Genomic DNA, 26,688 nt, shown 5'->3' on the forward strand with positions numbered 1-26,688 from the left:
AGTCTGTGTTTGGTTGCCCATCACCCACCCTGAACGTCAGGTGTGCGTGCTGAGGGTTGGCGGCAGTTGCTTCACGAACTGTTCAGTTCAAATGCACTTTTTAGAGCTGTCAGCTGATCACTGGCAGCATCGCTGGGACCGTGCCGAGCCTTTACCTTTTCACTGTCAGGTGGCCTAGGTTATTGTAGAAACTGGCAGGTTGGCAAGGCTGCGCCTGGATCCTTGGCTCATGTTGCAGAGACTTGAGGTTTGACCCTGTTCTCTGTTTCCTTTCAGGTCCGTGGCTTTGGGGAGGGGCTGCACGTGGCCCCCCGCCCCAGGGATGGGAGCGGAGAGCAGCGCTCTGAAGAGCTGTGCGCTGAAGGGGCCCCCGGTCACACTGCCCTCAGGACTAGCCGTGTTCCCCGCCGAGCTGCAGGATGGCAGAGTCGCGTCGGTGTTTGTGTACAAGAGAGAAAACGAAGACAAAGTCAACAAGGCTGCCAAGGTACGCAGTGTGGTCTCTTAATAGTTAGTACTTTTTTTAGAGAGAGAGAAAGGGAGAGGGATAGATAAAAACATCGATGAGAGAGGAGGTCATCAATTGGCTGCCTCCTGTACTGCCCCCACTGGGGATCAAGCCCGCAACCCAGGCATATGCCCTAATCAGGGATGGAACCAGCAATCTCTTGGTTCCTGGGTCAATGCTCAACCGCTGAGCCACATCAGCCGGGCAATAGTTAGTACTTTTTCTATGAAAAATATAAAATGAATAAAGGCCAAGGGAGGTGGGTCATATTCATGGCCTTTAAAAACGTAGCTGTCCTTACTTCATGGGACTGTCCCCAACTTGCATAACATGGTCAAGGACCACAGCGATAGTCAAAAGTTCCAGAAAGCTCAGTGTGGTGGCGTCCCATATCAGATTGTACTTTGTAGTGAGAAGGTTGGGAGGGGACTTCATGAACTCTTCACGGTGTAAGGTGGAGAGTTCACCTAGCTCAGCTCAGGTGCTCTAAGTATTGACAGCCTTGCAGTAGTGCAGTGACCGCGGGCCTGGAAGTAATGTTTTAGGGACTGCTATTTTCTCTTTTCCTGAGGTATCGCAATGCAGCGGGCATTTTAAAGACAATGTTCATCATCCTGTCTCAGATTTGCATCTTAGGAAGAATATTTCTCCCTGAAATTTCATGCTCTCTAGTTTATGGTGTTATATTTCTTTAATAGGATGAAATGATGGCTTTCTCCCTGTCTAAAACCGGCAAGTGAACTCACACTGTAGTTAAGAACTACTGCTCTGTGTAATTTAAAGTGAAGTAAGTCCGAGGTAGAAGGGTAATAAAAAGTTAAGCCCAAAGGCTTGAGTTAATCTCTGTATACCTGAGTCATAACTTATTCCTGAAACATGGGCCCAGTTTCTCGTCAAGGCTGGATCTCACTCAGCCCGGGTAAGGATGCATCTGACCAGTCACTAGTCCTTCCTTACTCAGAGCCCAGCACCTGGACAGCAGGAACTTCGGGACCAGTGCTTGCAAGGCACTGTCATTAGTCTCAGGCACCTTCCTCCCCCAGGACCAGCACTGTTTCTCTCTCCAGTTGGTGCCCGTTAGGAGCCTGAGTCACATTCAGCAAGGGCACCTTGTGCTCCCTCTGTTCTCTGGAGCAGACGCTAGAATTAACAAATGTTCCTGTTTGAGTGCTGTGAGCCTTTCCCATGAATCTGTGTGCAGAATTTATGCATAATTGTGCCAGGGTGCCCCAAACAGGGTTCTTGCTCAGGATCAGGCAATGAGCGTTTTCTTCCTTCGGTAAAAAAACAAGGAGCCACTTTGGACCTAGAATTTTGGTGGGCATGCAGGGTTCAAAATAAACAGAAACAAAAATGAAATTTATTTTTTCACTTATTAACCAGGTGAACATTTATCGACAGTGTTTCTAGGCCAGCACTGAACCAAGTAGCATTCCTCTGGCATACTGTTCTGCCTGGAGCCCGAGAAGAATAAAAGATGGTGCATAAAACCAACAGAAAATAATTAGAGCCTAAGACAGAAAAGCAAAATGAAGAATTTTCTTTGGAGGCAAAAGTGAAGGAAACTCACCCCTTGGGTCTTCTCCCCAGAGTTGACTCCCCTCTAGTCTGCACGCTTCCCTTTACTTGTCAGAGCTCTCAGGTGGTTGCTTTGGGCACTTTCCAGTTCAGAGCAGTAATTCTCAGGAGGTCTGGGCTGTCGGGCTCACACTGCACAGTAGCACTAGACGTCCCTGAAGTGTTATTTAAATGTTGGTAAAGTCGATAAAGTCACAGCAAGTCCGAGGTTCTCCTTTGCCTTATTTGACATATGGGGGGAGGGAGGGAGCTGAAAAGGAGCTTGAATGCAAGTTTCTGTCTCCTAACTTTCCTGTGTCCTGTATGAATGTGGGTTTGAGTCGTTAACCTCAGACTCTTCTGTTTGTACTTTTAAAGCACCTGAAGACACTCCGGCACCCCTGCTTGCTGAGATTCTTATCTTGCACGGTGGAGGCAGATGGCATTCATCTGGTCACTGAGCGAGTGCAGCCTCTGGAAGTGGCCTTAGAAACACTGTCCTTCCCTGAGGTCTGTGCCGGGATCTACGACATCCTGCTGGCTCTGATCTTCCTTCATGACAGAGTGAGTGGCCTGAACACAGCAGCTGGGGGGTGAATGGTAAATTATGCTGCACATAGAAGTAATAAGTTCCTGTTGCATGGAATTAAGCAGTTAGTGACAGACTATTTCAGTTTACTAGTCTCCCCCAGTTCTGGGTAAGTCTTTATCTACAGACTTAGATAAATAAGGCTGCAGCTGTTATTTGTTAATAAAATCAAAACAAAAGTTTAACATCAGGCCTGTGGACCAAAGTTCCTCTTCATTTTCAGCAGTTTTATTCCATTTTCAATTTTGAAAAGAAATGATAATTTCTCAAACACTTCGAGGCTGAATAGCATGCTATTAAACAACGATTGGATTACCAAAGAGATCAAAGAAGAAATTAAAAACATCCTGAAAACACAACAATCCAAAATCTATGGGACACAGTGAAAACAGTCCTGAGAGGTAAGTTCATAGCTCTACAAGCCTACCTCAAAAAACCATAAAAAAAATGGTAATAAAGAGAGCAACAAGAAAAGCCCAGAGTGAGCAGAAGGAAGGAAATAATAAAGATCAGAGTGGAAATAAACAACATAGAGACCAAAAGAACAATACAAAAGGTCAATGAAACCAAGAGCTGGTTCTTTGAAAGGATAAACAAGATTGATGAACCTCTAGCCAGGCTCACCAAGAAACAAAGAGAGAGGACCCAAATAAACAAAATCAGAAATGAAAGAGGTGAAGTAACAGCCGACCCCACAGAAATACGAAGAATCATAAAAAAATACTATGAGCAATTCTATTCCAACAATCTGGTCAACCTAGAAGAAATGTGACCTTATTCCTAGAAAAATAACGACCTTCTAAAACTCAACCAGGAGGAATCAAAAAATCTGAATAGGCTCATATCTATGGAGGAAATTGAAGCAGTAATCAAAAAACTTCCAACAAACAAAAGCCCTGGACCAGACAGCTTCACAGCGGAGTTTTATCAAACATTCAAAGAAGAAATAAAACCTATCCTTCTCGGACTATTTCAAAAAATTCAAGAGGAAGGCACACTTCCAAGTGGGAATAGAGGGACCATACCTCAACATAATAAAAGCCTTATATGACAAACCTACAGCCAACATCATACTCAATGGGCAAAAATTAAAACTATTTCAAAAAAAAAAAACTATTTCCCCTAAGAACAGGAACAAGACAGGGATGCCCACTTTCACCACTCATGTTCAACATAGTACTGGAGGTGCTAGCCATAGTGATCAGACAAGAAGAAGAAATAAAAGGCATCCAAATTGGAAAAGAAGAAGTAAAATTGTCATTCGCAGATGATATGATATTGTACATAGAAAACCCTAAGGACTTCATCAAAAAACTACTAGAAATAATAAATGAATACAGCAATGTAGCATGATACAAAATTAATACCCAGAAATCTATGGCTTTTTATATACCAATAATGAACTCACAGAAAGAGAAACTAAAAAAAAATCCTGTTTACCATTGCAAAAAAAAAAGTAAGATACCTAGGAATAAATTTAACCAAGAAGGTAAAGGACCTGTACTCAGAAAATTATAGGATGCTGAAAAAAGAGATAGCGGAAGACATAAACAAATGGAAGACTTTAACCTAAGACGGGAAATCATAAAAATCCTAGAAGAAGCCATAGGCAGCAAAATAGCAGACATTTGTTGTAGCAATATCTTTATTGATACAGCTTTAGGGCAATGAAAACTAAAGAGAAAATAAAGAAATGGGACTACATCAAAATAAAAAGCTTCTGCACAGCAAAAGAAACCATCAACAAAACAACAGGAAAGCCCACTGCATGGGAGAACATATTTGCCAATGTTATCACTGATAAGGGTTTAATCTCCAACATTTACAGAGAACTCATACAACTTAACAAAAGGAAGATAAACAGTCCAATCAAAAAATGCCCAAAGGATCTAAATAGACACTTTTCAAAAGAGGACATTCAGAAAGCCAAGAGACATATGAAAACATGCTCAAAGTCACTAATCATCCAAGAGATGTAAATCAAAACAACGATGAGGTACCATCTCACACCTGCCAGAATGACTATCATCAACAAATCAACAAACGACAAGTGCTGGAGAGGATGCAGAGAAAAAGGAACACTTGTGCACTGCTGGTGGGAATGCAGACTGGTGCAGCCACTGTGGAAAACAGTATGGCATTTCCTCAAAAAATTAAAAATGAAACTTCCATTTGACCCAACAATCCCACTTCTAAGAATATATCCCAAGAAAACAGAAACACCAATCAGAAAGGATATATGTACCCCAGTGTTCATAGCAGCACAATTTACAATAGCTAAGATTTGGAAACAGCCTAAGTGCCCATCAACAGATGAGTGGATTAGAAAACTGTGGTACATCTACACAATGGAATACTATGCTGCTGTTAAAAAAGAAGGAATTCTTACCATTTGCAAAAGCATGGATGGAACTGGAGAGCATTATGCTAAGCGAAATAAGCCAGTTAGAGAAAGATAAATATCACATGATCTCACTCATTTGTGGAATATAATCAACAACATAAACTGATGAACAAAAATAGAACCAGAGTCATAGAAGCATCGAACAGACTGTTCAACCTATGAGGGAACGCAGGGGGTGAGGAGGTAAGAGATCAACCAAAGGACTTGTATGCATGCATATGAGCATAACCAATGGACACAAATAGTAGGGGGGTGAGGGCATGTCCTGGGGGGTGGGGGTGGCCGAGGAGAGTACAATGGGGGAAAAAGGAGACTTATATAATACTGTAAACAATAAAGAGTTTTAAAAAAATAATAAGCAATAATTTCTTAGAAAGAGGCAGAGTTTTACACATCTCTTCCCATTCGAGTAGCTTGTACCAGTGAGAGACTCCGTGGCAACGTTTTCAGTTCAGGAATAAAGTGGCCATTCCTGGGTCACTGCTGGGTCGTGTCTAGACGGGTTAGAGTTACTGTTGCTTAGTGGAGTTTACACATTGACATGGTAGGACCAGCCCCCAAGATAAAACACCAGTCACAGGTTAGAAACACTTGCATTTAACTCACCTTAATGTTTGTTTTTAAGTTTTTTCTTGTTAATGGGAGACTGAGTCTTCAAATATCACTTTGGGTTTATCTTCTCTTAAAAGTGTGTCTGAGGTTCACATAGAGGAATTACTCATGCTTCGCTGTGGAGGGATATGCCCTTTGATGGAGGAGTGTGTGCACATGGTGAAGAGTTTGACTAGTGTAGTGAGCGTAAGGTAAAGTCAGCCCTCGCCCTCCTTAAATGCAATGTCCTGTTTCATCCTTGGCGCTCAGGCTTTAGTCCGGGAAGTCTGCACGGGTAAAGTGAACCTCTGTGTGCTGGTTCTCCTTCATTTTTTCTCAAATGGAAACATACCATTCACACTATTCTAAATCTTCCTTTAAAATATATGTACCTTGCGCCTGGCCAGTGTGGCTCAGTGGTTGAGCATTGATCAACCTATGAACCAGGAGGTCACAGTTTGATTCCCGGTCAGGGCACATGCCCAGGTTGCAGGCTCCATCCCCAGAGTGGGGCATGGAGGAGGCAGCCAATCAATGATTCTCTCTCATCACTGATGTTTCTATCTCTCCCTCTCCCTTCCTCTCTGAAACCAATAAAAATATATTTTCAATAATAATAATAAAATAAAATATATATATACCTTGGAGTGTTTTATATAGAAGTAGGTACATATTTGCTCTACTGGGTAAAATATTTAAAATGTACTTGTGACGAATGATTTCTGGTTTGGAAAAGAAACCTTTACTTCATCCCTGTTCTCAGGTTCTTCCTCCCTCTCACCTGTTTGTCTGCCCTGCTTGTCTAGTGTTGACTCTGGCTCTGCTGTGCTCTGTGGTGTTTCTGGTCATCCAGAGTATCTCGTTCCTCCTCTTTGGGCAGGATTTTTTCATGCTTACTGGGCTAGGACTTAAGGTGACATGGGTCTGGGTTCCTGATAGAAAGTGGGCGAGAGAGAATTAAGAGATGAAAACAGGAACCTGTGGGAGACAAGAAACTTGATGTTTAAAGGCATCGGAGGCAAACGCACAGGATATGAAGACAGGGATTCGGGTTTAGGGACGTGCATCTCCTGACGCCGTGGGAACGGGGTGTGGTATCTGAGCAGTGGCCTCGGTGTCTTATTAACCTGCCAGGCTGGGGGGGAGGGGGTAACAGAAGCCCTTCCCTGGCGTCTCCCTTCCCCTGACTTCCGTGCTGAACAGGCTCCTTCGGCCTCATGCCCAAAGTATGCCACAAGAGGAAGACTGGCCAGGCCTTTTTCTTGGTGATTAGTATTTAGTTTTTTTTTAAATTTCTAGAAATTGGAGTGGCAGTCTTCTTCCTGTTCCTCTTTTCCAGGGCCACCTAACGCATAACAACGTCTGCCTGTCCTCTGTGTTTGTGAGTGAAGACGGGCACTGGAAGCTGGGAGGGATGGAGACAGTCTGCCGAGTCCCGCAGGCCACCCCGGAGGTAAGCGGTGACAGCGGGTGTCAGCTTGGAGAGCGGTCTGTGTGGTCTCCGCAGGGACCTCCTTCAGTGTGGGGCGATCTTAGGTTTGGAGACTTGACGTTTTTGTCAGTGCTCGTGTCCTAGAATTGTGGGAGTTTATTCTTACGAGGCCACTGGCGTCATTTATTCTTTTCTCCTCATTCTGTAGCTGAGGAGCCTGAGGCTGAGAGGTATAATGGCTTAGTCAGATTTTCAGTTTTACGTCCCTCCTCTCTGCTCCTGAAGTTAATGATTCCACGTCATGTTGAACGTTGAACTGACCCGCATGAGTCTGTCTTGGCCGGCGTGACAGTGTCTACACTTATCTTTACAGCTCCTCCCGGATGGTGCTGGCACATACTACATACAGCCTGTTCGAGGCACAATCATCGAGGTTGTCCCAAGTCACACATTATGTCCTAGGAGCTGGAATCAGGGCCTGTGCATCAGAAACCCCCTCCCTCCAGCCCCCCTCGGCCTTGTGGCTGCCTGTGGCGCGTCATATAATTCTGTCCAACACAGATCTTCTTTCCAACGTCCCTCCTAGGCTGCCAAACCTCTTTTGTGTCTTCTTTCTTGTTTTCACCATGCTGCATGTTGCCATGAGACTCACTCTTTCTGAGAAAAGAAAACCCACCTGTCGTAATATCCCCACTGAAGCCTTGCCACCCCCTCACCTCTACCCACCGTCTCCTCCGTGCGGCGTCCGCAGGGGCCTCACCCAGTCCGCACCTTCGTGGGCTCTCACTCATTCAGGTGCCATTTCACCACAAGGACACTCCTCTGATTATCATTCTTGCCCGTTGATCACTTCCTCCCAGACCTCACTTTATGTCTCGTTAGTACTCGGCATGTAGTGCCTTCGGGGACAGATTCCAGACTTCCCCAGCCGCCCTCGGGCTCCATTGGCGGCTCACACTCACTTGCTGAGTCCCACCCTGAGTGGTCTCCAGTGTGGGGCGCCCTCCCCTCTGGCTATGGCGCTGTTGCTGGGCACCCCCTTGCCGTGGGCTCTCTGGGAGATGTGAGGCGCCACTGTGTAAGACAGCTCAGTGCCCTCTGGGAACCCCTCCCCAGTGTCCCTCCCCAACATGAGTCCCTCTGTGCTTCGTGCCCTCTGCATGTGTGACTGAGACTAGTTCACGTTCTAGGATGAGCGCACCTGCAGGGGGCAGCGAGCTGATTGCATTCAGTTTCTATTCCTGGGGCCCTGAATGGTGGGAGGGACTTACAAACTCTTGAAAAATAATCTTTATGTCAGTGAAAGAATGTACTGTTCTGTGATTTTGGTTTTCTCTTGATAAGATCCTCAACTTTTTTTAAAATATATTTTTATTGATTTCAGAAAGGAGGGGAGAGGGAGGGAGAGATAGAAACATCAATGATGAGAGAGAATCATTGACTGGTTGCCTACTGCAAGCCCCACACTGGGTGTTGAGCCCGCAACCTGGGCATGTGCCCTGACCAGGAATCAAACTGACCTCCTGGTTCATAGGCCGATGCTCGGCCACTGAGCCACGCTGGCCAGGCAAGATCCTCAACTTTTATAGCTCAGCGAACCTTACAACTGACTCGATGCAGTGAGAAGATGGGTGACAGATCCCTCTGCTGGGGAGCCTCTCACTGGTTTATATCCGTGCAGGAGGGAGAAGGTTCTGGGTTTGTTTCCATGTAGGACGGCAAGGGTGTCTGTTAGACCAGCTGAAGGGGGACGATGGAACTGACATTTTTTCAGTTAGGAAGTTGAATGTGTGTATTTGATGGGTGGCAGTGTTGGACGGTGTCGTGGCTACTGTTTCCATTGCTCGTGGCTTTTGTCGCTTGATGTCATATTGGTTCACCAAACATCCACATGAATCCCTCTCTGTACTTTATTTCTATCTAGTTTCTGCGGAGCATTCAGTCAGTGAGAGACCCGGCTTGTATCCCTCCTGAAGAGACGGTAAGATGCTACATGCCCTTTGTGTAGCTGAGTGTGACACTTCACAACAGCCCTTCTCCGCCCACCCCTTCCTTTGCTGAATTACTGAGGCCGAAATTCCTGTGGCCTCGAAGGCTTCTGAGGGTATCTCATCACAGCAGACAGCCTTTTCTTGACACTCGGCTGACATTTTGGTCCTACAGACACTGGTGACATTGTTTAAAGATGGAGGGACCTCACTGATATGTGAAATCCAAAGAACAAAATAAACAGACAAAATAGAAACAGACTCATAGATACAAAAAACAGACTGACGGTTGCAGGTTGCCAGAGGGGAGAGGTGGGGGCTCGGTGAGAACAGTGAAGGGATGAAGAAGTACACGTTGGTAGTTGCAGAATAGTCACGGGAAGTCAAGTACAGCAGGGGATACAGTCAGTGGTACTGCGGTAACGATGTATGTACCAGGCGGGTACTAGCAATATCAGGCATCACTTCGTGAAGTATGTGATTGTCTAACCATTGTGCTGTACACCTGACAGTAATACAGAATAATGTGGAATATAAACTGTAATTTAAAAAAAAAAGGGGCCTCAGTTTGGACAAGATAGCTTGGCCTGTCTGGCCATCACTTAGGAATCCGAGATGCAGACAGGAGTGATCATTGCATCTGTGTGCTGGTAAAGAAAACTATACTTACCTGTGAAGTCGAAGCAGTTGCTCTCTAGACCAGGGGTGGGCAAACTTTTTGACTCGAGGGCCACAATGGGTTCTTAAACTGGACCGGAGGGCCGGAACAAAAGCATGGATGGAGTGTTTGTGTGAACTAATATAAATTCAAAGTAAACATCATTACATAAAAGGGTACGGTCTTTTTTTTTTTTAGTTTTATTCATTTCAAACGGGCCGGATCCCGCCCGAGGGCCGTAGTTTGCCCACGGCTGCTCTAGACTGTTCTTATGACCACTGTAAACAAATATTGATCCCCAAAGCACGTCTGCAGGTGCTTTATAGGAAATGCAAACCCAACTAGAAAAACAAACTTAAATAGAAACCTAAGACTTGAAAAAAATCGGGCTTATCCAAATCAGTATTATGTGTTCTTCTGATGATAGGTGGGTTTTAAATCAATTTAAGGGTTCTAACTAGCCGGGGGAAGGTGGGGGATAGAAAATACCATTGGGCATCTTAGGTAGGTAGCAATGTTTAGTACTGTTTTATAAAACTTTTATTTCCATTACGTATTTATACGTATGTGTATACTGATAATAATCTATAATAATAAAAGCATAATATGCTAATTAGACTGGATAGCCAAACGACCTTCCGGACAAAGCCAGGGCTACGAGGGCCATGGCTGCGAGGGCCGAGCTCCTTGCGCGAATTTCGTGCATCGGGCCTCTAGTGAATAATAATATGTATTGTTTACTCTGGGTTGCTGTCAAACCTATTTTGAAAGCCACAGCCATTAAGAGCCTGTAAACTGGAGTGTGGCAGCCTCTGGTTAGCTCTGAGTGTAGTAAATGCAAAACAGGGAGAGCAATGGTTTTAACGGCCTCCCCTGCTTCTAGGCTCCAGAATTCACGACTCTGCCAGAGTTGCACGGGCACGCACGGGACGCCTACGCCTTTGGGATGCTGGTGGAAAGGCTGCTCACGGACATGAAGGGACAGGGTGAGTTGGTATTTAACTGCTGCAGCCACAGAACAAGTGGGACCACCCCCAGCCTGCTCTGCGTGGGCTCAGGCCTCCATGGCACTGAGGACCCTGTGCTTGCCAGTGGCCTGTGGGCAGATCTGAGCAGCAGAGGAGAGAAGCGGCCCCAACAAGAACACAGTAAAAGAACCTCAGTAGGAAGCACCTTGAACCCCAGCTGTCAGGATCACGTTACTCTCTTATTAACTGGTGTCGGTGGTGATGGTCTGACCTTTCACACCGGTTGGCGATTGCTGGTTTGAAGAGTTTGAAGCGGCCAGTGGGTGGTTACAGACTGTTATCTGTAACAATCAGATGAGCAGAGTGCGGTTCAGAATCTCTTTCTAAGTCAGGCTCGACATGTTTTATCTTTATTCTTTCAGAATCCTTTTGAATTTTTTCATCTTGCTGTAACTTACTCATGACCTTTTCCCTTTGTTGCCCGATAAAGCCCAGACTACTGAACAAGCATTTTCCCGAGTCCTCTCGTGGCAGGCTCGGCAGCTGCGTCCCTGCCCTGCAGCCACTCCAGGCCTTCAGGGTCTGCCCGTTAGACCCCCCAGTGGCTTGTACCCCACTGCTGAGGCTTCGTGCAGTCCTAACCCAGCCTCTGCTGCCAGGCTGATGCCGCAACCTGGAGTTACAGGCACCATCCGGTCAGCCCTAAACTGTCCCGGCCTCGGTACTCGAGAACGAAACCCTGAGGCCTTGGCAGGCACCCCTGTGGGGAGTGTATCCTGCCCTCCACGGTCAGAAATGGTGACAGTATGTGCCGTCCGTGGGAGGATTGAAAATACCATCATTCACGTAACTCCATGTTCTGTGGATGAGCCGCCCCAGTTGACAAGGCCTGCACACCTGCCCATAGTACCTCCTTAGGCCCGAGCTGAGTCAGACAATCAGGAATGAGGAGGGGAGGCACCTGGGGGTGGGCTCGTCTGTGGGTGGGGGTGGCAGGACAATTCCCTACACCTGCCAGGGAGTTCGGCTTAAGGGCTGGAAGCTGTTTCGCAACAGCCAGGGCTCTGTTTGTTCGGGTTTTACAGGTTGGTTCTTGCTCCTGTCAGTCTCCAGCTAGAGAGGCCCTGAGAGGAGGGAGAAGCCTTGGAAACTAACTCTCGCTCTGGATTTCCGTTTCAGCAGACACTCTCCTCAGCTTCCGACAGGCCTTGCACTCAGCTCTGCTGAACCCCATCCCACAGCGTCGGCCAGCGCTCTGCACCTTACTGTCCCATGACTTCTTCAGGTGAGGGCCTGTGGGACACCTGCCCGCTCCACGCCTGCTGTCCTTGCGTCCTCTCTCTGTGAACCAGGGGAGGTTGAGTTGTGTCCACTGGGGCATAGGGAGGTCGGGTCACCTCTCCAGGTCCTGTTGTCAAAAGGCCGGGCCGAGGCATTTTAGCTGAATCCTTAGAGCAGTGGTTCTCAACCTTCTGGCCCTTTAATACAGTTCCTCATGTTGTGACCCAACCATAAAATTATTTTCGTTGCTACTTCATAACTGTAATGTTGCCACTGTTATGAATCGTAATGTAAATATCTGAAATGCAGGATGGTCTTAGGCAACCCCTGTGAAAGGGTCGTTCGACCGCCAAAGGGGTTGCGACCCACAGGTTGAGAACCGCTGCCTTAGAGCATCTGGTGGGGAAGAAGCGAGGCTGCGGCCTGGGCTCAGTTGTAATTGAGAAAGTTAATGAGCGTGGCCGCACCTCCTGCCACCACTGGTCAGTGTGAGTTTGCTGTTGAAATTTTCTTGTTGGGGCTGGAGAGGAGCTTACTTTTGTTCAGGCAGAGATTGTTTCTGTGTTTAGTAAGACGGGCTGGGGCAGTGGTGGGCTGAGGGACGGGCACAGGGAACACTGTCGCAGGCTCAGATGTTTCCGAGCCTCTCAAGGTTGGTTTGTTATGTGTCTTTCATTTCTTTATTTCCATGAACTGCTCAGGTTAATTTCCACCTTCATGACTTTTGTTAGCAAAGCCAACCCTGTGTCAGTTTCGAAACTAAAACTCCTCGCTTGCAGTCGGACTGGAGAGAAAAGGAGGCGAAGGGAAGCTGATGCTCCCCCAGGGAGCACTTCCCTGCAGGACAGGGTGGGAGCTGCTGTTACTCAGCCAGAGGGCAGTTTCCCTGTAGTTACTGGGTTTTGTCATTTGTTTCCAAGAAACTGTCCAAAGCTTTTCCCTTACAGGAGTGTTAGCCAAGGCATCGCCACGTCCTGCGGGTGATTCATAGTCATATTTTACTTACCCTGATGCAAAGGCCATCCTTCCGGGGACATAGGTTTCCGCATCACTGTGCGTGTAACCGTTCTTAGAACTCGCAATAGAAAGGGCAGCGGCAAGGGAGAAACTCACACCTGCTCCCTCCCAAAGCCGGGGCGGCGTCTCCCTCGGAGGCATTAGACTCCAGTTAGGACACCTGGGCTTTTCCTCTGCTGCTGAGCCCTGGGAAGCGGGTGAGGGTGAGCTGTGGAGCCCACGGCTGAGGCTGCCTGTGAAGCCTCGTCCCAGGCCCCATCCCCAGAGGACAGGACCGTGGGACGGACAGCAGTGGCCCTGAGAAACTGACCACTCCTCGCCCTCTTCCCTGCCTGGCTGGAAGAGTGACTTATTACGTCTACAGCAGCAGGAATAATAGGATTCCTGTGACTTGTAGAGAAAACCCCTCCCCACCCCTTGTTCGTAGTTTCCGCTTCAGCACAGGCTTGAGAACCAGTTGGTAATGAGAACCGTTTCTCCCCAGGAGCTCATTTGACCACATCCCATGACAGCAATGGGGCATGGATACGGTGTATCCTCCCACAGGTCTCTCTGGTTCTCAATGCCAGGTTTCCTTGTTCCGTAGCATTTGTCTCATGAGCTGCTTAGTTGTAACAGAGCCTTTTAAATGGTACAGGAGCGTGTTCCTTGTTGAGTGTTGTGTTGTCTGGTTGTGCTTCAGTGTTTGACATGCCTTCTCTAATCTGTTCCGCATTTTTTTCTTCTTGGCATTTAGGAATGATTTTCTAGAAGTTGTGAATTTCTTGAAAAGTTTAACAATGAAGAGTGAAGAGGAAAAAACTGAATTCTTTAAGTAAGTTCAGAAAGTTAACACTTAAAATTCAGTAACTCGGGCTAAGTCCGTGAAATCGGTGGGTCACACATTTGGTCTGTTACCGAAGTTTATTGAGTGTTGCTCCGAGTGAGGCTTCCTGCCGGGCCCTGCATGCGTAGATCTGGTGAGGGAAGCAGGTGAGGGAACCGCTGCTTTAGACTGACCCGAGGTAGTGAAGGCAGTAAATGTGAGGCTTCGTGTACAAAGACACTGCGATAAGAAAGACCTAAAAGGTAAAATTGCAAGCTTTAGTGACCGTCACCAAGTGAATTGGGATCTGGGGCTGAGGTCCTCATGTGCGGGAAATGCAGCCGGGATGGGCAGTGTGTCCGTGGGACTCTAGGGGAGATGTGCCTGGGCTCCTGGGTGGGTCTGAGCGCAGGAGAGAAGGTTTAAGGTGAAGAGCTGGAGATGACTGTTCGGGTTCATCAGCCTGAAGTTGGTGACACTCTCCCAGAGAAGGTGGGAGCAGGAAAAAGACAGTGGGTCCAAATTGTAGCCCCGAGACCCAACCTCGTGAGGGGCTGGAAGGGAAGGAGTGGCTGACGAGTGAGACAAGGGACCGGTGGTCGCAGGAAACTCGGCAGGAAGGAAGGCTGGGCTTCCCGGGAGAGGAGCCGGTCCGGAGGTGGGGTCGGCAGGAAGGCACTGGCAGCTCCTCTCAGGAGCTGCTTCCCAGAGTGAGCCGGGCAGTGACCTCGGAAGTGAAGGCAAGGGGAGGAGGCAGACGTTGGGTAAAACCTCCTGCGAAGTTGAGATCGGGGAGCACGGAACCGGAACCGCTGAGGAAGGGAATGGAGTTGAGGTGGATGTTTCTAAGGCGCGAAGAGGAGGGGAGGTGCAGTTAAAGCTGCAGGCATGCCGGGGGCTGGGAGGGGAGGGAACTTGGGGCGGTGGCTGGGGGGTGGCCTTCAGTAAGAGGAGACCCTCACCCTTTGGTACCGGGGAAGGCGGGAGGGATGAGTAGGGATGTGGAAAGTGGCCATTTCCTAGTAAACTGGGAGGCAGGGTCCCAGGAGGCTGATGGGATAGTGGGGTCATATTAACGTTAATATCCAGTATCTGTGTCCTTCCTGACTGAGGGCTTTTACATGTGCTGTTTTAATCTAATAAGTCTAGTAACAAAAGCCTGTGCTTTGTTTCCTGTGGGAAGTTTGGATACTCTAACATCCTCCATCTTTTACATCAGGGAAGCACCTTTTATTGACTCGAAAGCCCTGGCTAAGGGGGGGACGCTTCTGCTGTTGACGAGGGCAATGTGCTGGAACATTCCCTCGCTCAGCGTGGAGGTCTGAGTGCTGATGAGCTGGCCTTGCCTCTCGCCTGCATTCTTCTTCCTGCCTGAGACCGACCTAGCTCACTCGGGAATGCATCAGTCCGATGGAGTGGGGTCAGGCGCACGGTCGGAAGCGTGCGCGGCCGGCCCAGGGTGGCCCAGTTCCCAGGCTTCTCTGCCTGCCCGCAGGTTTCTGCTGGACAGACTCAGCTGCTTGTCGGAGGAGCTGATCGCCTCACGGCTGGTGCCTCTGCTGCTGAATCAGCTGGTGTTTGCAGAGCCAGTGGCTGTGAAGAGTTTCCTCCCTCATCTGCTTGGCCCCAAAAAAGGTGAATTTTTTTCCAAACTGTTATTGGTCATTGAGGAATGTGGGGATTATTAGTCCGGATTTGAGCAGTGAGATTACCGCACGGCGTCGTTAATGTTGCTTCTAGGAGTGGGGAGCAGTATTGGTCCCTGATCGCTGACTCATAGACATGGCGTCTCCTGGAGAGTCAGACCCTGTGGTCAGCAGGATATCACACACGCGTGCACACACGTGCACACAGGACTAGCATATGAAAAGCACGTCTTCAGGGACTTGTGCATTTGCAGTGACTTCCCCAGAGCAAAGATGGAAAAGCCCTGAGATCACTTTACTTCTTGGGACTCCAGGTTTTTTCGGAATGTGAAATGAGCCTATTGCTTTGAAACTTTGTAACTTCATCAGCACTGTAGATGGCAACATATCAGAGAGTATAGCTTTAATATGACTAGAACTTTGAGTTGGGGAGAATCCTGCTTTTAGGATTTATTTTCTTAGTCTAAATCCAGCAAACAGTGTTGCAGGTACTTAACTAGAGTTTCCTTATATTCTTCTTTGATGTCATTCCCTTAGCCATGAACTGTTCGCTAGAGCGCTTCGATCCCATTACTCAGATCTTAGGTGGGGGTGTACTTCTGAGTCACCTGGGGAGCTTTTTAAGATTTTGTCTGTGCATGGTCCCCTGGTTCAGGGGTATTATACGTATTTTAAAGGTTCCCACTTCCGCAACCACAGCAGCTCTCCAGCACCAAGTCTGGTGGTTTCAACACCTTCAACAGATAGGATTGCAACAACACTATCAATCTAATGTAGTATATAAAATTTCTCACTGAGTAAGCATAAATGTATAGAGTTATTAATTCCGGATTCTATTATAAGCTTTCTTGGTAGTACATTAAGAATGACACAGCCCTAGCTGGTTTGGCTCAGTGGATAGAGCGTTGGCCTGCGGACTGAAGAGTCCCAGGTTCGATTCCAGTCATGGGCATGTACCTCGGTTGCGGGCTCGATCCCCAGTAGGGGGCATGCAGGAGGCAGCCGATCAGTGATTCTCTCTCATCAATGATGTTTCTCTCTCTCCCTCTCCTTTCCTCTCTAAAATCAAAAAATATTTTTTAAAAAAGAATGACACAGTATGTTTAAAACACGTCTGTCAGATGGAGTGTATTTATAATTCAGCCTTGAGAGGAAATTCGGGTCCACAAAGCTGCCCTTTGGTTTGGGGCCTGAGGATTTAGCGAGTCCTGAGTGTGTCCAGTTCTCGGCTGAGTTTGAGAGTCATGCTTAGCACCCTTCACTGAAATGGCAGTTTGTGTTTCATCCGTCCCGCCTCTGCTCTGGGGCAGACGATGGGCCCGAAGAGACCCCGCGCCTGCTGTCCCCGGCCCTGTTCCGCTCGCGGGTGGTCCCCGTGCTGCTGCAGCTGTTCGAGGTGCACGAGGAGCACGTGCGCACGGTGCTGCTGTCTCACCTGGAGGCCTACGTGGAGCACTTCACTCCGGAGCAGCTGAGGATCGTCATCCTGCCGCAGGTCAGAGGCCGTCAGAGGCCGTCGGCGCCCGGGGATCCTGGAGCTGGGAGGCCAGGGCGTGGGCGCCGCGGGTGCTGGTCAGTGAGGCTGAAGAGGGGGCTGTGGCTTTCAGAGGAGAGCACAGGAGGCCCTGAGGCAGCAGTTCGGTTGAAATGAAAGCTACATGGTGATCGCATTCGCAAAGGCCAGTCTGTTATTAAACTAATGGATTTGGTCTGAAGCTGAGAAAAACAATAATTGTTTGCTAATTCTTCAGGGAAGAAGAGCCAGCATCCTTGGTGCAACGCTTTGTGAACACAGACTGTTCATAACGAGTAAAAATAATGATAACTGAGTGGGACGGATGTTGAGATTCAGGGCTTTTCAGCCTCTTCCTCAGCCACCACGGAGCCTCGTTGGGATTTGCCCACTTGAAGGCTCAGGGCTTGTGCGTTTCCTGAGTGATGAACAAGTGCCTGAAAATGGTGTGGCTTCTAACAGGAGACGCCTCTCGGTTCTGGAGGCAGAAGTGCAAACAGGTGTGGGCAGCCCCGAGCTCCTTGAAGGCTCCAGTCCTTTCTCAGGTCTCCCAGCTTTCGTGGCTCCTCGGCCTTTCTTGGTGTTGACTGTGTCGCTCCAACCTCTGCTTCCGTTGTCACGTGGCCTTTTTATAAGGACACCAGGCATTAGGTGTCGGGCCCACTCTAACCCAGTATGACTTCATTTTAAGGTCACATTCTGGGTGGACATGAATTTTGGGGTGACACTATGCAACTATTCAGTCTGCAGTTTTGTTGGTTTCCTTTGCTGTGCAAAAACTTTTATGTATTTTTTTCTTTTGTTGCCTGTGCCCAAGGGGACATATCCCAAAAAATATTACCGAGAGCCAAGTCAGAGTTCACTGCCTGTTTTCTTCTAGGGGTTCTATGGTTTCAGGTCTTACATTTAAGTCGTTAATCCATTTTGAGTTTATTCTTGTGTGTGGAGTAAGGAGTAAAATACATACATTTTTTTGTATGTATCTGCCCAGTTTTCCCAATACCATTTATTGGGAGACTGTCCTTACCTCATTGAATATTCTTGCCTCATTTGTCATAGATTAATTGACCCTATAGGCATGGGTTTATTTCTGGGCTGTTTTGTTCCATTGATCTATATGCCTGTTCTTATGCCAGTGCCAGGCTGTGTTCATTACTATGGGCTTGTAGTATAATTTGATATCAGAGAGTGTGATACCTCCAACTTTCTTTCTCATAGGGTCCTTTGTGAATCATATAAATTCTAGGATTATTTATGCAAGTTCTGTGAAAAGTGCCATTAGCATTTTGATAGGATTGCATTGAATCTGTGGATTACTTTGTTTAGTATGGAAATTTTAATCTTAATTTTCCTTACCCATGAGTTGTAGTTGTGGACCTTTGAGAGGTTTTATGCTAATTACAGAGGGAAAGGGAGATGGGGGAGCTTAACGAGGGTAAGGAGGATAAATGGTGATGGAAGGAGACTTAACTTGGTGAACACACAATACAATGTACAGATGATATGCACCTGAGACCTATATAATCTTATTAACAATGTCACCCCAGTAAATTCAGTAAACATTAAAAACGTCCACAGCACAGGCCAAGGCCAGTGGCTTAGGAGAAACAGCTGCAGAAGGAGGTTTGGGTCCGTGCAGAAGTTGGGTGGCTGGAGTCTTGCGGAATCAGCAGGGCGAGCCATGAGCCAGGTTGATGGCGACTCAGGCGTGGTGCCTGTGCCCGCAGGTTGAGTTGGGGGAGGGCTCAGTGCAGGAACAGTGGCACCTGCCAGGACCTCTGTCTTGGAGAAAGCTGCCTCTCCAGCCCTTGCCCTGAAGTCAGTTGTTTCCCAAGTGTCCCTGGCCCTTTTTGAGCTGCTGTTCCCCTGCTATAACGTAGGGTAAGCTGTTGTGAGGGGGGCTGAGCTCTGGTGCCAGCTGAATCCGCCTTTCAGGTGTGTTGTTGGTGGAGCTGTTTGGGTGGTGCTTCGTAAGCCAAGCCACCAGGTGTTGGTGCTGGAGCCTCTTGACCATGTGGGCCAAGGTCAGCCTCCGCGTGTGCCTGGCTTGGGGCCACCTGGTGGGAGCTACAAACTGATCTGCAATTGGTTGATGCTTGTGCAGTGAGACACTGTGCTGCGGACAGGCCACTGCCACTAGTGCCAGGCCTGGGACCCTTTGGTGAGCACATGATTGGAGCTGAGGGCAGACGACCACTTGTGCCGGGCTGGTGGCCACTTGGTTGAAGCTGTGTTCCAAGTCAGCACTGGTTGCAGCTGATGCCAGGCTTGGGGTGTCTGATGTGAGCTACCGTGCAAGTTGAGGCCAGTCGCAGCCTGTGTCTAAGGCTTTGGGTAGCGTAGCAACTGGTACAGGGCATGCCGAGGCCAGCCCCTGCTTGTTTGGTTTGTGGACCTAGAGATTTTAGGAAAGTCTGCATCGTGAACTGACACGGGTCACGTGTGTGGAGGAGCTGCTGGAAGAGGTTCCCCAGGGCCGAGTTGGGTGGAGTTTCAGGGCCTCACCAGAGAGGTGAAAGGTGTTAGCCAGGTTAATGAGACTCAGATTTGCCACATCCATAATTATAGGACTTCTGTTCAGCTAGTTGTCAGGTAGTCCTCAAGGGTGGTGGTTCTATAATTTAACTGTAACTTTGATGTGGTTATGGGAGGAGGCGAGCACAGCATTTTCCTGCCCACAGGTGGCCATATCATCTTACGTCGTTTTTAAATCCACTCTGCGCTAGATTGGGAGGGGAAAATGTTGGTCCTTAACCACAGTTCTAAGCTACTGCCCCAGAACACGTGTCTAAGAAATGAAATTCATCTGAGCAAACACAGCCTGATTGCAGGCAGTGTGGTTGTCTGCACTCACTACCCTGTCTGCTCCTAGGTGTTACTGGGCCTGCGTGATACCAGCAGCTCCATGGTGGCGATCACGCTTCACAGCCTGGCTGTGCTGGTCTCCCTACTTGGACCAGAGGTGGTTGTGGGAGGACAGAGAACCAAGGTCTTCAAACGCACTGCCCCCAGTTTTACAAAAACTACTGACCTTTCCCCAGAAGGTAAGAATGATTTAAAAGGCCTCTTTATTGTGTGAAGTATTATTAGATTTTTAACATTGTACAAATGATGCAGGTGGTTGTATGCAGTCATGACATAGAGAAGTGTAAGGGAACAGCTGGTAATTCCCTTCCCAGCTCCTTCTGGGGACAGGAAACCAGTTTTAATAGCTGAGTGGGAATCCTCTCATCCCTTTCTCAAAAGCCACAAAAAGACAAATGTATATTTACACATACAGCTTTTTATTTTTTAAAATATACTAGTATTTCATTGATTTTTTTTTTTTTTTGAGAGGAAAGGAGAGGGATAGAGAGTTAGAAACATCGATGAGAGAGAAACATCAATCAGCTGCCTCCTGCACGCCTTCTACTAGGGATCAAGCCTGCAACCAAGATACATGCTCTTGACCAGAATCAAACCCAGGACCTTTCAGTCCACAGGCCGATGCTCTATCCACTGAGCCAAACTGGTCAGGGCTACACACAGTTTTTTTTAATACATTTTTATTTCAGAGAGGAAAGGAGGGGAGAGATAGAAACATCAATGATGAGAAACAATCATTGATTGGCTGCCTCCTGCATGCCCCCTACTGGGGATTGAGCCTGCAACCTGGGCATGTGCTTTTGACCGGAAGTGAACCCGGGACTCTTGAGTCCACAGGCCAATGCTCTACCCACTGAGTCAAACCAGCTAGGGCTTCACACAATTTTTTTAAACGATGAGAAAATACTGTCCACAGTTGTACAGCTTGTTTTTTGTTTTGTGTGTGTGTTTTTCATGTAGCAGTTTATGAGGGACCAGCCTCCAGGTCAGCATAAACTCGAGCTCGTCTTTGTGAAAGCGACTTTATATTCCATGGAGTGTAATTCACTAAGTGATTTCCCCATTTCTGGCTTTTTAACCCCTACCCACATATTGCACTAGATATCCTTAGAAATACAGTTTTATTGCTATAGGATCATGTCCGGGAGTAGACTTACTGAGTCACAGGAATATATGTTATTTAAAATTTTAGTAGATATTGTCAGTTTCCATAAATGCTTTAGTAGTTAAGTTCTTTTGACTTTGTTGGCCCATTAGGTGAAAAGCTGTTGGTGTTTAGGTACTTCAAGAAGCCTTATTTCAGTGTGTTCCCACTGGACGTTACCTGGGAGGTGGCAGTCATTTCTGGTCTTTAGAGGCTGTACAAGGTTGCTTCCTGCTCCTTTAGGTAACCCTGCGTAGGAAGGACAGTGACATCGTGAAACTGGCTCTCTAATCCAGTCCTCCCTGATAGTTGGTAGATGCAGGGAAAGTTATTAGAAAAGAGCCATCAGATAGTCTAGGCTCTAATTTGATGCCAAGATAATTTTAAAGCAATTCCTGCTTCCCAAACCTTTGAAGAGCTCGGACGAGACTGGGTCAGGGGGGCTCTGAGAGGACATAGAACTGCCACCACCTCTACAGCTGTGACATGCACTCATCAGACTGGGTGAGGTCTGTGCTGCCAAACAGCAAGTGAGAGGTTGGCAGAGGAAGTAGCCAGAATTGTGTTTGAATCCTTTTGAGCAATGCTAACTCTTGAGTATGAACTTTCTGGTTTTCCAGGCTGTAACTTTCCTAACTAGGTGTCATCCTAAGGGTTCTGTCTCTCTAGTCCAGCTCCACCAGGTGGACACTCAGCCTGTCCTCACACACCCCTAGGACAGGCAATCCACTCCAACACTAGGGGTACATTTCTCCCTGCACTTTTCTTATTTGTGTTAAATATACCCATTTCCCTTAACTGTTGCTCACCTAACGTGTGCTAGAGCAGGACAGTTTACCGTCCCTCTCACTTTTTGGAGTTTGTTTATCTTCAGCTTCTCCCACGCATGTGGCCTGCAGCCAGCACAGGCAGCCCTCCCCCGGCTTGGAGAACCCCTCCAGGGTGTTCCCTAAAGGGTTCTTTCCTCACGACCGGCCCATCGGCAGCAAGAAGCACAAACAGCAAGATTCCTACACCACTCTTCCCCAGACAGGTAGAAATAGTAAGTTTATACAGCTTTTCCATTGCTCGGGTGAACGTTTTCTTGAGTAATAAGTTTAAATTCTGAAAATTAAGGGCACTTCGGGGACATTTGAGACTGATTACAAGAGAAGTCAGCTCGGGTGCCACCTTGCCTCTCTAGGCCACAGGGTGACAAACTACCTTTGCTTACGGCTGGCAGAGGGGCGGGTCAACACTGCTTGAATCTGTTACAGCAGACACTTTCTTTACTTTGAACTTTTGAGCCTCCGTGTAGCATTTTCCAAATTGTCTCAGAGCAATAGCTCTGGGAGAGGACAGGTGTCGTGGTTCAGGAAGCCCGGGGAAAGGCTGGTCGTCACTGCACAGACTTCTCCGTGCCCTGAGCACAAAGGCAACTGCTCAAGGGAAGGTACGTTGACTGAGGCCGACTTACTTGGCCATGCACACAGTTTTAGGGTGCACATAACTGACACTGCAAGGGTAACATCGGCTGTCTTAACACTTCTGTTTATTTATAGACAACTGTGCCAACAGCATTTATGTTTGAGTATTTAGTAAGAGAAACTCTAATTGTTGCTTTTGTGGTTTAGTGTACAAGGATATTTCAAAAAACTTACACTGTACATTTCCCTAAATATATTCTTGATTTTAACCAACATTTAGGAGAATAATTCTTGTACACGTCCCACAGGTGATCGATTTTCTCAGCCCAGGACATTTCCCATGAATGGACTTTCAGACGCAAAAAATACCTCAGGTGACAGTGAAAACTTCCTGCCAAGTCCCCAAGTGGAGGAGTGGCCCGACTGGAGCGAGCCCGGGGAGCCTGAAGGTAGAACTGTCAGCACACAGGTGTGGCCTCCAGAGCCTGCCAGGTCCCCACTCACGGACTTGAAGGTGGTGGAGACGTGGGATGACCTTAAGCACAGCAGCCTCAGCGATGCAGTGAGCCCAGGAGGTGGAAGCTCTGGTACCTCGGGGGAGCACAAGGCCATTCCCACTTCTCTTCTGCTCACAGAGGAGGCCAAGCCTTTGGCATCAAGGCAACCCCAAAAGACCAGTCCTAGCCCAGCCCAGCCCCCAAAAGTATCATCACGAGAAAGGCGCCCTCAGGTTCCATCAGAACTTGGTTTAGGAGAGGAGTTCACCATTCAAGTGAAAAAGAAGCTAGCGCAGGACCCTGAGTTGGACTGGTTTGCTGACATGATCCCCGAAATTAAGCCTTCGGGTGCTATTCTTGTTCTACCTGACCTGAGGACAGAAACGGTGATCCCCAACGCGGATGGTATCTCACCAGGGATGCAGTTTTCCTCAAAATTTGCTGCAGCAGATATGACTGAGGTAAGGATTTCCTTTGTGGGTACCAGCTGCCTTGTCCCCTCCTCACAGACACCTAGCTGTCTTCCCGCCAAGGGAAGAGACACCTGTGCCCAGTCAGAGCGGCAAGTAAAGTCACTTCCTATTGCCATCTTTCCTTCCCCAGAAAAATGCAGCAGTGTGGCTAAGTGTTCAGTGGCACTAGTAAATAGTCCTTTTTACTTGGAAAAGGGAGAAGAGTAAGGTGTCAGCAGGTGGACTTCAGTGGATTAGATGGTGCTTAGAAAGCGATTTTACTTATTTGCACAAGGAACTATAAACTGCTGACCTTTCGAATGTGGAGACGCTGTCCCAGCAGCTGCCCTTGGCTTTATGTCGTTGCAGGCGGAGTCTGAAGGCTGGGGAGATGCCGGGGAGCTGAACTGGGGAGACAGCAGCTGGTGACAATGGCTGTGAGTTAAACTCTAGGAAAAAGGATTCCTTTTTAAAAAAATCAAATTAATACCTCAAAAGCAGGCTCTGCAGACAAGAAAACCCCCAAAGCATCCTGTTTTTCTCATACCAGGAGCTTTTCCAGTCTGTGCCAAGGAAGCGAGAGACCCTGGGTGTGGCCCTCAGCTGGGGGAAGAGCCTGTGCCTCCAAGGCCGGGTCATTCTGGAAGTAAAGGAAATAAATGCAAGACCTTCCAACTGATTAGCTTAATTTTGTGCCATTTCTTTTACCGGTGAGAAGAGTGAGCTCTATTATGAAATGCAACACCTGGAAAACATTTTACTATGAAGGACGTAAATGACTTTAAATTGCTAAGGTTTCCTTCGGCAGCTTATTTATTTGTTTACAGTTATTCCCACATATATTATGTGGACCAAAGTTCTTCATGAGAAATATTCCCCAAAATCCTGTTCTCTAAACATCCAATAAAGACTATTTTCACTAGATGCAACTTTACAAAAGTTGTTTTGTGTTAGAAAATATATAGACATAATTTACATAAATATTTTCACTTACAAACTACATTGTAGAATGATAGTCATACTCAGTTCTGTCTAGCGATGGTCTGGTCCGGTCCATTCAAGTTTCATCCTGGAGCCCGCGGCGTTTCAGCTCATCAATCTTTTCCTGGAGCAGCTGCATTTCTGTGGGGAGCCAGTCGGGAGCAGGGGACTTCTGGAGCAGTACCTCGATTGCCTCCAGGGCCCCCGTTGCGGCCTGAAGTGCTGACCTGTACTCTTCCTCCACAGGGGGCTCGTGGCGGGCTCTTTTAGCACAAGGCTGGCAAACGAGAAAGACAGTGAGAATGTCCTACCTGTTCTAAAAACTACCAAGAACTTTGTTGCGGACTAGAACAAAGCTGCTTAGAACAAGTTCTAAAACTATGAAAAGCTGCATGTGCAAATGTTACTCTAGTCATTGGTTCACAAGAGCAGCACCACCACCATCCCCTGGAAAGACGCGCAGGTGTTTGTCTGTCACAGTGACGCAGAGCTGACACCTCCCCTCCAGCACTTCAGTGAGTGAGCTCTAGACACACCCAACATGTCCTACCAAAAAGCCCATTTGGATTTATGCTTCCTTCCATGTTTAATGCCGAGTTTATAACTACCGCCCAGGAAAGAGGGGTTGAGGGCCCCCTTATGCTACTGATAGGATATTTAACTTTACAGACTTCAGGCATAAAAGTCTTGAAAACAAGTTATTAAAACTTACAAGAACATTGTTCTTGTGGATTGCAATTCCTAATATACTGTCAGTACTCAAAAAACAAACCAAAAAAACCATTTTAAATATCCCTAGTGGATATTTAATAATAGGCAGATGTGATTTTGAGGCACTGCCAAAAATTATTAGGCTGATTTAAAGAATGAGGCAGGGTATCTGGTAGATAAACATTCTGGAAGGTAAGTTCTCTGGTTTTCCTCTCTGGGTCACAAACTGGGAAAGGGGCAGCTACAGGTAACAGGTGTGTCAACAGTGTATTTGGTATGATGTTCAAAGCTTACTCTTGTAGTCCTGTTTTTAGGTGTTCATAACTTTTTAGGGGGAAAAATGATTTTTTAGAGAGCATCTAGCATAAAACAGAATTTTACATGTCTAGATCTACTTATTTTTATATGCAACATGAGAACAAGAACCATACTAGTTTGTTTTGCTTACTCGTTAAGTACTAAGAGCAGACTTTCTCTTACAAAAAAAGCTTGAACCATATTGTAATGCAATAGTCCATACCTGTGAAGATGACCACTTTGCTTCTTCTAACGTAACTGTTGCCAAGGATCCCCAGAAAATCCCTTTTTCCTGTTTCACACGCTCCACTCTAGCAGCTACCGTCTCGTCTGCAAATCCCGTCTGCAGAGATCATGAAAGTCCGTGTGATAAGACTGCTCCCGGTGTTAGGTAGCCTGTGGTTTAACTATTATTCTCTTATGCTTCACCTAACACGGTCCCCATGAAAGTGACAAAGGATGCACAGATGTGGGAGCTGTAGGATTGAGTAAAACTAAAAAGTCTGTGTCCTGGTCTGTCAGTGCAGAGAAGCCGTGCCTCAGTTACATCCGAACCACAGTGGTGCACATTAGCATCTAATCACGGTCACTAAACAGGGTCCTCACTGCTACAGACAGTGGCTCCACGTGTCTGACTTCTGTGATGTGTCACCACTGTGCAAAAGGTGAAGCTAGGGAGAGAACCTGTTTAAAAAGTCACCCGATAAAGAACAGTGACACCATTGTTTTGATTCTGTGTAAAATAAAATAAATACCTTCTCCAGAAAGGATACCACTTTGTTCTTAGTTTCTTCAGAACTGAGGCAGTGGGGGACTATCTCTTCATTACTTGTTCCCTATTAAAAATTGATAAGAAATTTTAATATATTTCAATAAGTTGAAAAGACACATACATGAGTTTTAAGGGCCACCTTACTCAAAAAAGCATTTTAACCCATTGTACGCCATAAGCGTCTGTAGATGCAAGCAGCAGACCTTCCCCACATGCCACAGGTGTCTATTAAAAATGTTTGTCCTAAGTGGCAGCCCTGGCCAACTTTAAAATCATTTTTCGTGAGAATTTTCAGCTGAAAATATTCAAGAACATCCGAATTGTAATACATTTATTTTTATAATATTCATTGCAAATTGACTTTTTTTATTAAATTCAAAATATTGTGGCGTGTGGGGATGGTTTCTGTTTTGGATGCATGGTAGTTAACTGGTTAAGAGAAAACAGTGCCAGGGGATACTCAGGAGATGATTAGCTTGTAGTTCTTCCAGGTGCCTTAGAGCAATACCCCATTCTGCAATGTACACAGTGGGAAGGAGCCGTCCACGCCAGATCACCTTCTCCACAGAACCAAGGTAATAGGTCTGTGTTCATCAACCTGACCGA

At 47.1% G+C, this 26,688-nt stretch overlaps 2 protein-coding genes across 7 annotated transcripts in view; one reads left to right on the top strand and one right to left on the bottom strand.

The window, feature by feature from the left end:
* SCYL3 (SCY1 like pseudokinase 3) lies at positions 1-26,080 on the top strand. Of its 6 annotated transcripts, XM_023761650.1 has the most exons (15): positions 1-487; positions 2,444-2,629; positions 6,989-7,102; positions 9,006-9,062; positions 10,611-10,713; positions 11,875-11,980; positions 13,730-13,807; positions 15,294-15,433; positions 16,755-16,939; positions 19,830-20,001; positions 21,841-21,999; positions 22,264-22,398; positions 22,681-23,330; positions 23,691-23,758; positions 23,872-26,080. In XM_023761650.1, the coding sequence occupies exons 1-14, from the start codon at positions 323-325 to the stop codon at positions 23,748-23,750; spliced, it is 2,310 nt and encodes a 769-aa protein (XP_023617418.1). In that variant the 5' UTR covers positions 1-322; the 3' UTR covers positions 23,751-23,758; positions 23,872-26,080. The 6 variants fall into 6 exon arrangements, with proteins under 6 accessions (XP_023617418.1, XP_023617420.1, XP_023617419.1 ...); XM_023761651.1 differs by having other exon boundaries at positions 254-487; positions 11,878-11,980; positions 23,691-26,077; XM_023761652.1 differs by lacking the exon at positions 6,989-7,102 and having other exon boundaries at positions 2-487; positions 23,691-26,077.
* CUNH1orf112 (chromosome unknown C1orf112 homolog) overlaps positions 24,343-26,688 on the bottom strand; it is a 39,195-nt gene continuing 36,849 nt past the window's right edge. The window contains exons 22-24 of the mRNA XM_023761648.1: positions 26,066-26,146; positions 25,534-25,653; positions 24,343-24,579 (exon numbers count right to left, since the gene is read on the bottom strand). Coding sequence (XP_023617416.1) covers positions 24,379-24,579; positions 25,534-25,653; positions 26,066-26,146 — 402 coding nt within the window. The 3' untranslated portion in view covers positions 24,343-24,378. The remainder of the gene's footprint in view (positions 24,580-25,533; positions 25,654-26,065; positions 26,147-26,688) is intronic.

Source organism: Myotis lucifugus, unplaced genomic scaffold (genome assembly GCF_000147115.1).
Source record: "Myotis lucifugus unplaced genomic scaffold, Myoluc2.0 scaffold_211, whole genome shotgun sequence".
NCBI classification, from domain to species: domain Eukaryota; kingdom Metazoa; phylum Chordata; class Mammalia; order Chiroptera; family Vespertilionidae; genus Myotis; species Myotis lucifugus.

Bases quoted from the DNA above. Each gene is read 5' to 3' on its own strand.
- SCYL3 (XM_023761650.1), top strand. From the start codon at position 323: ATGGGAGCGGAGAGCAGCGCTCTGAAGAGCTGTGCGCTGAAGGGGCCC. The intron at 9,063-10,610 runs GTAAGATGCTAC...CCCTGCTTCTAG, and splicing joins GTATCCCTCCTGAAGAGACG to GCTCCAGAATTCACGACTCT. The intron at 22,000-22,263 runs GTAGAAATAGTA...GCCTCCGTGTAG, and splicing joins CACCACTCTTCCCCAGACAG to CATTTTCCAAATTGTCTCAG.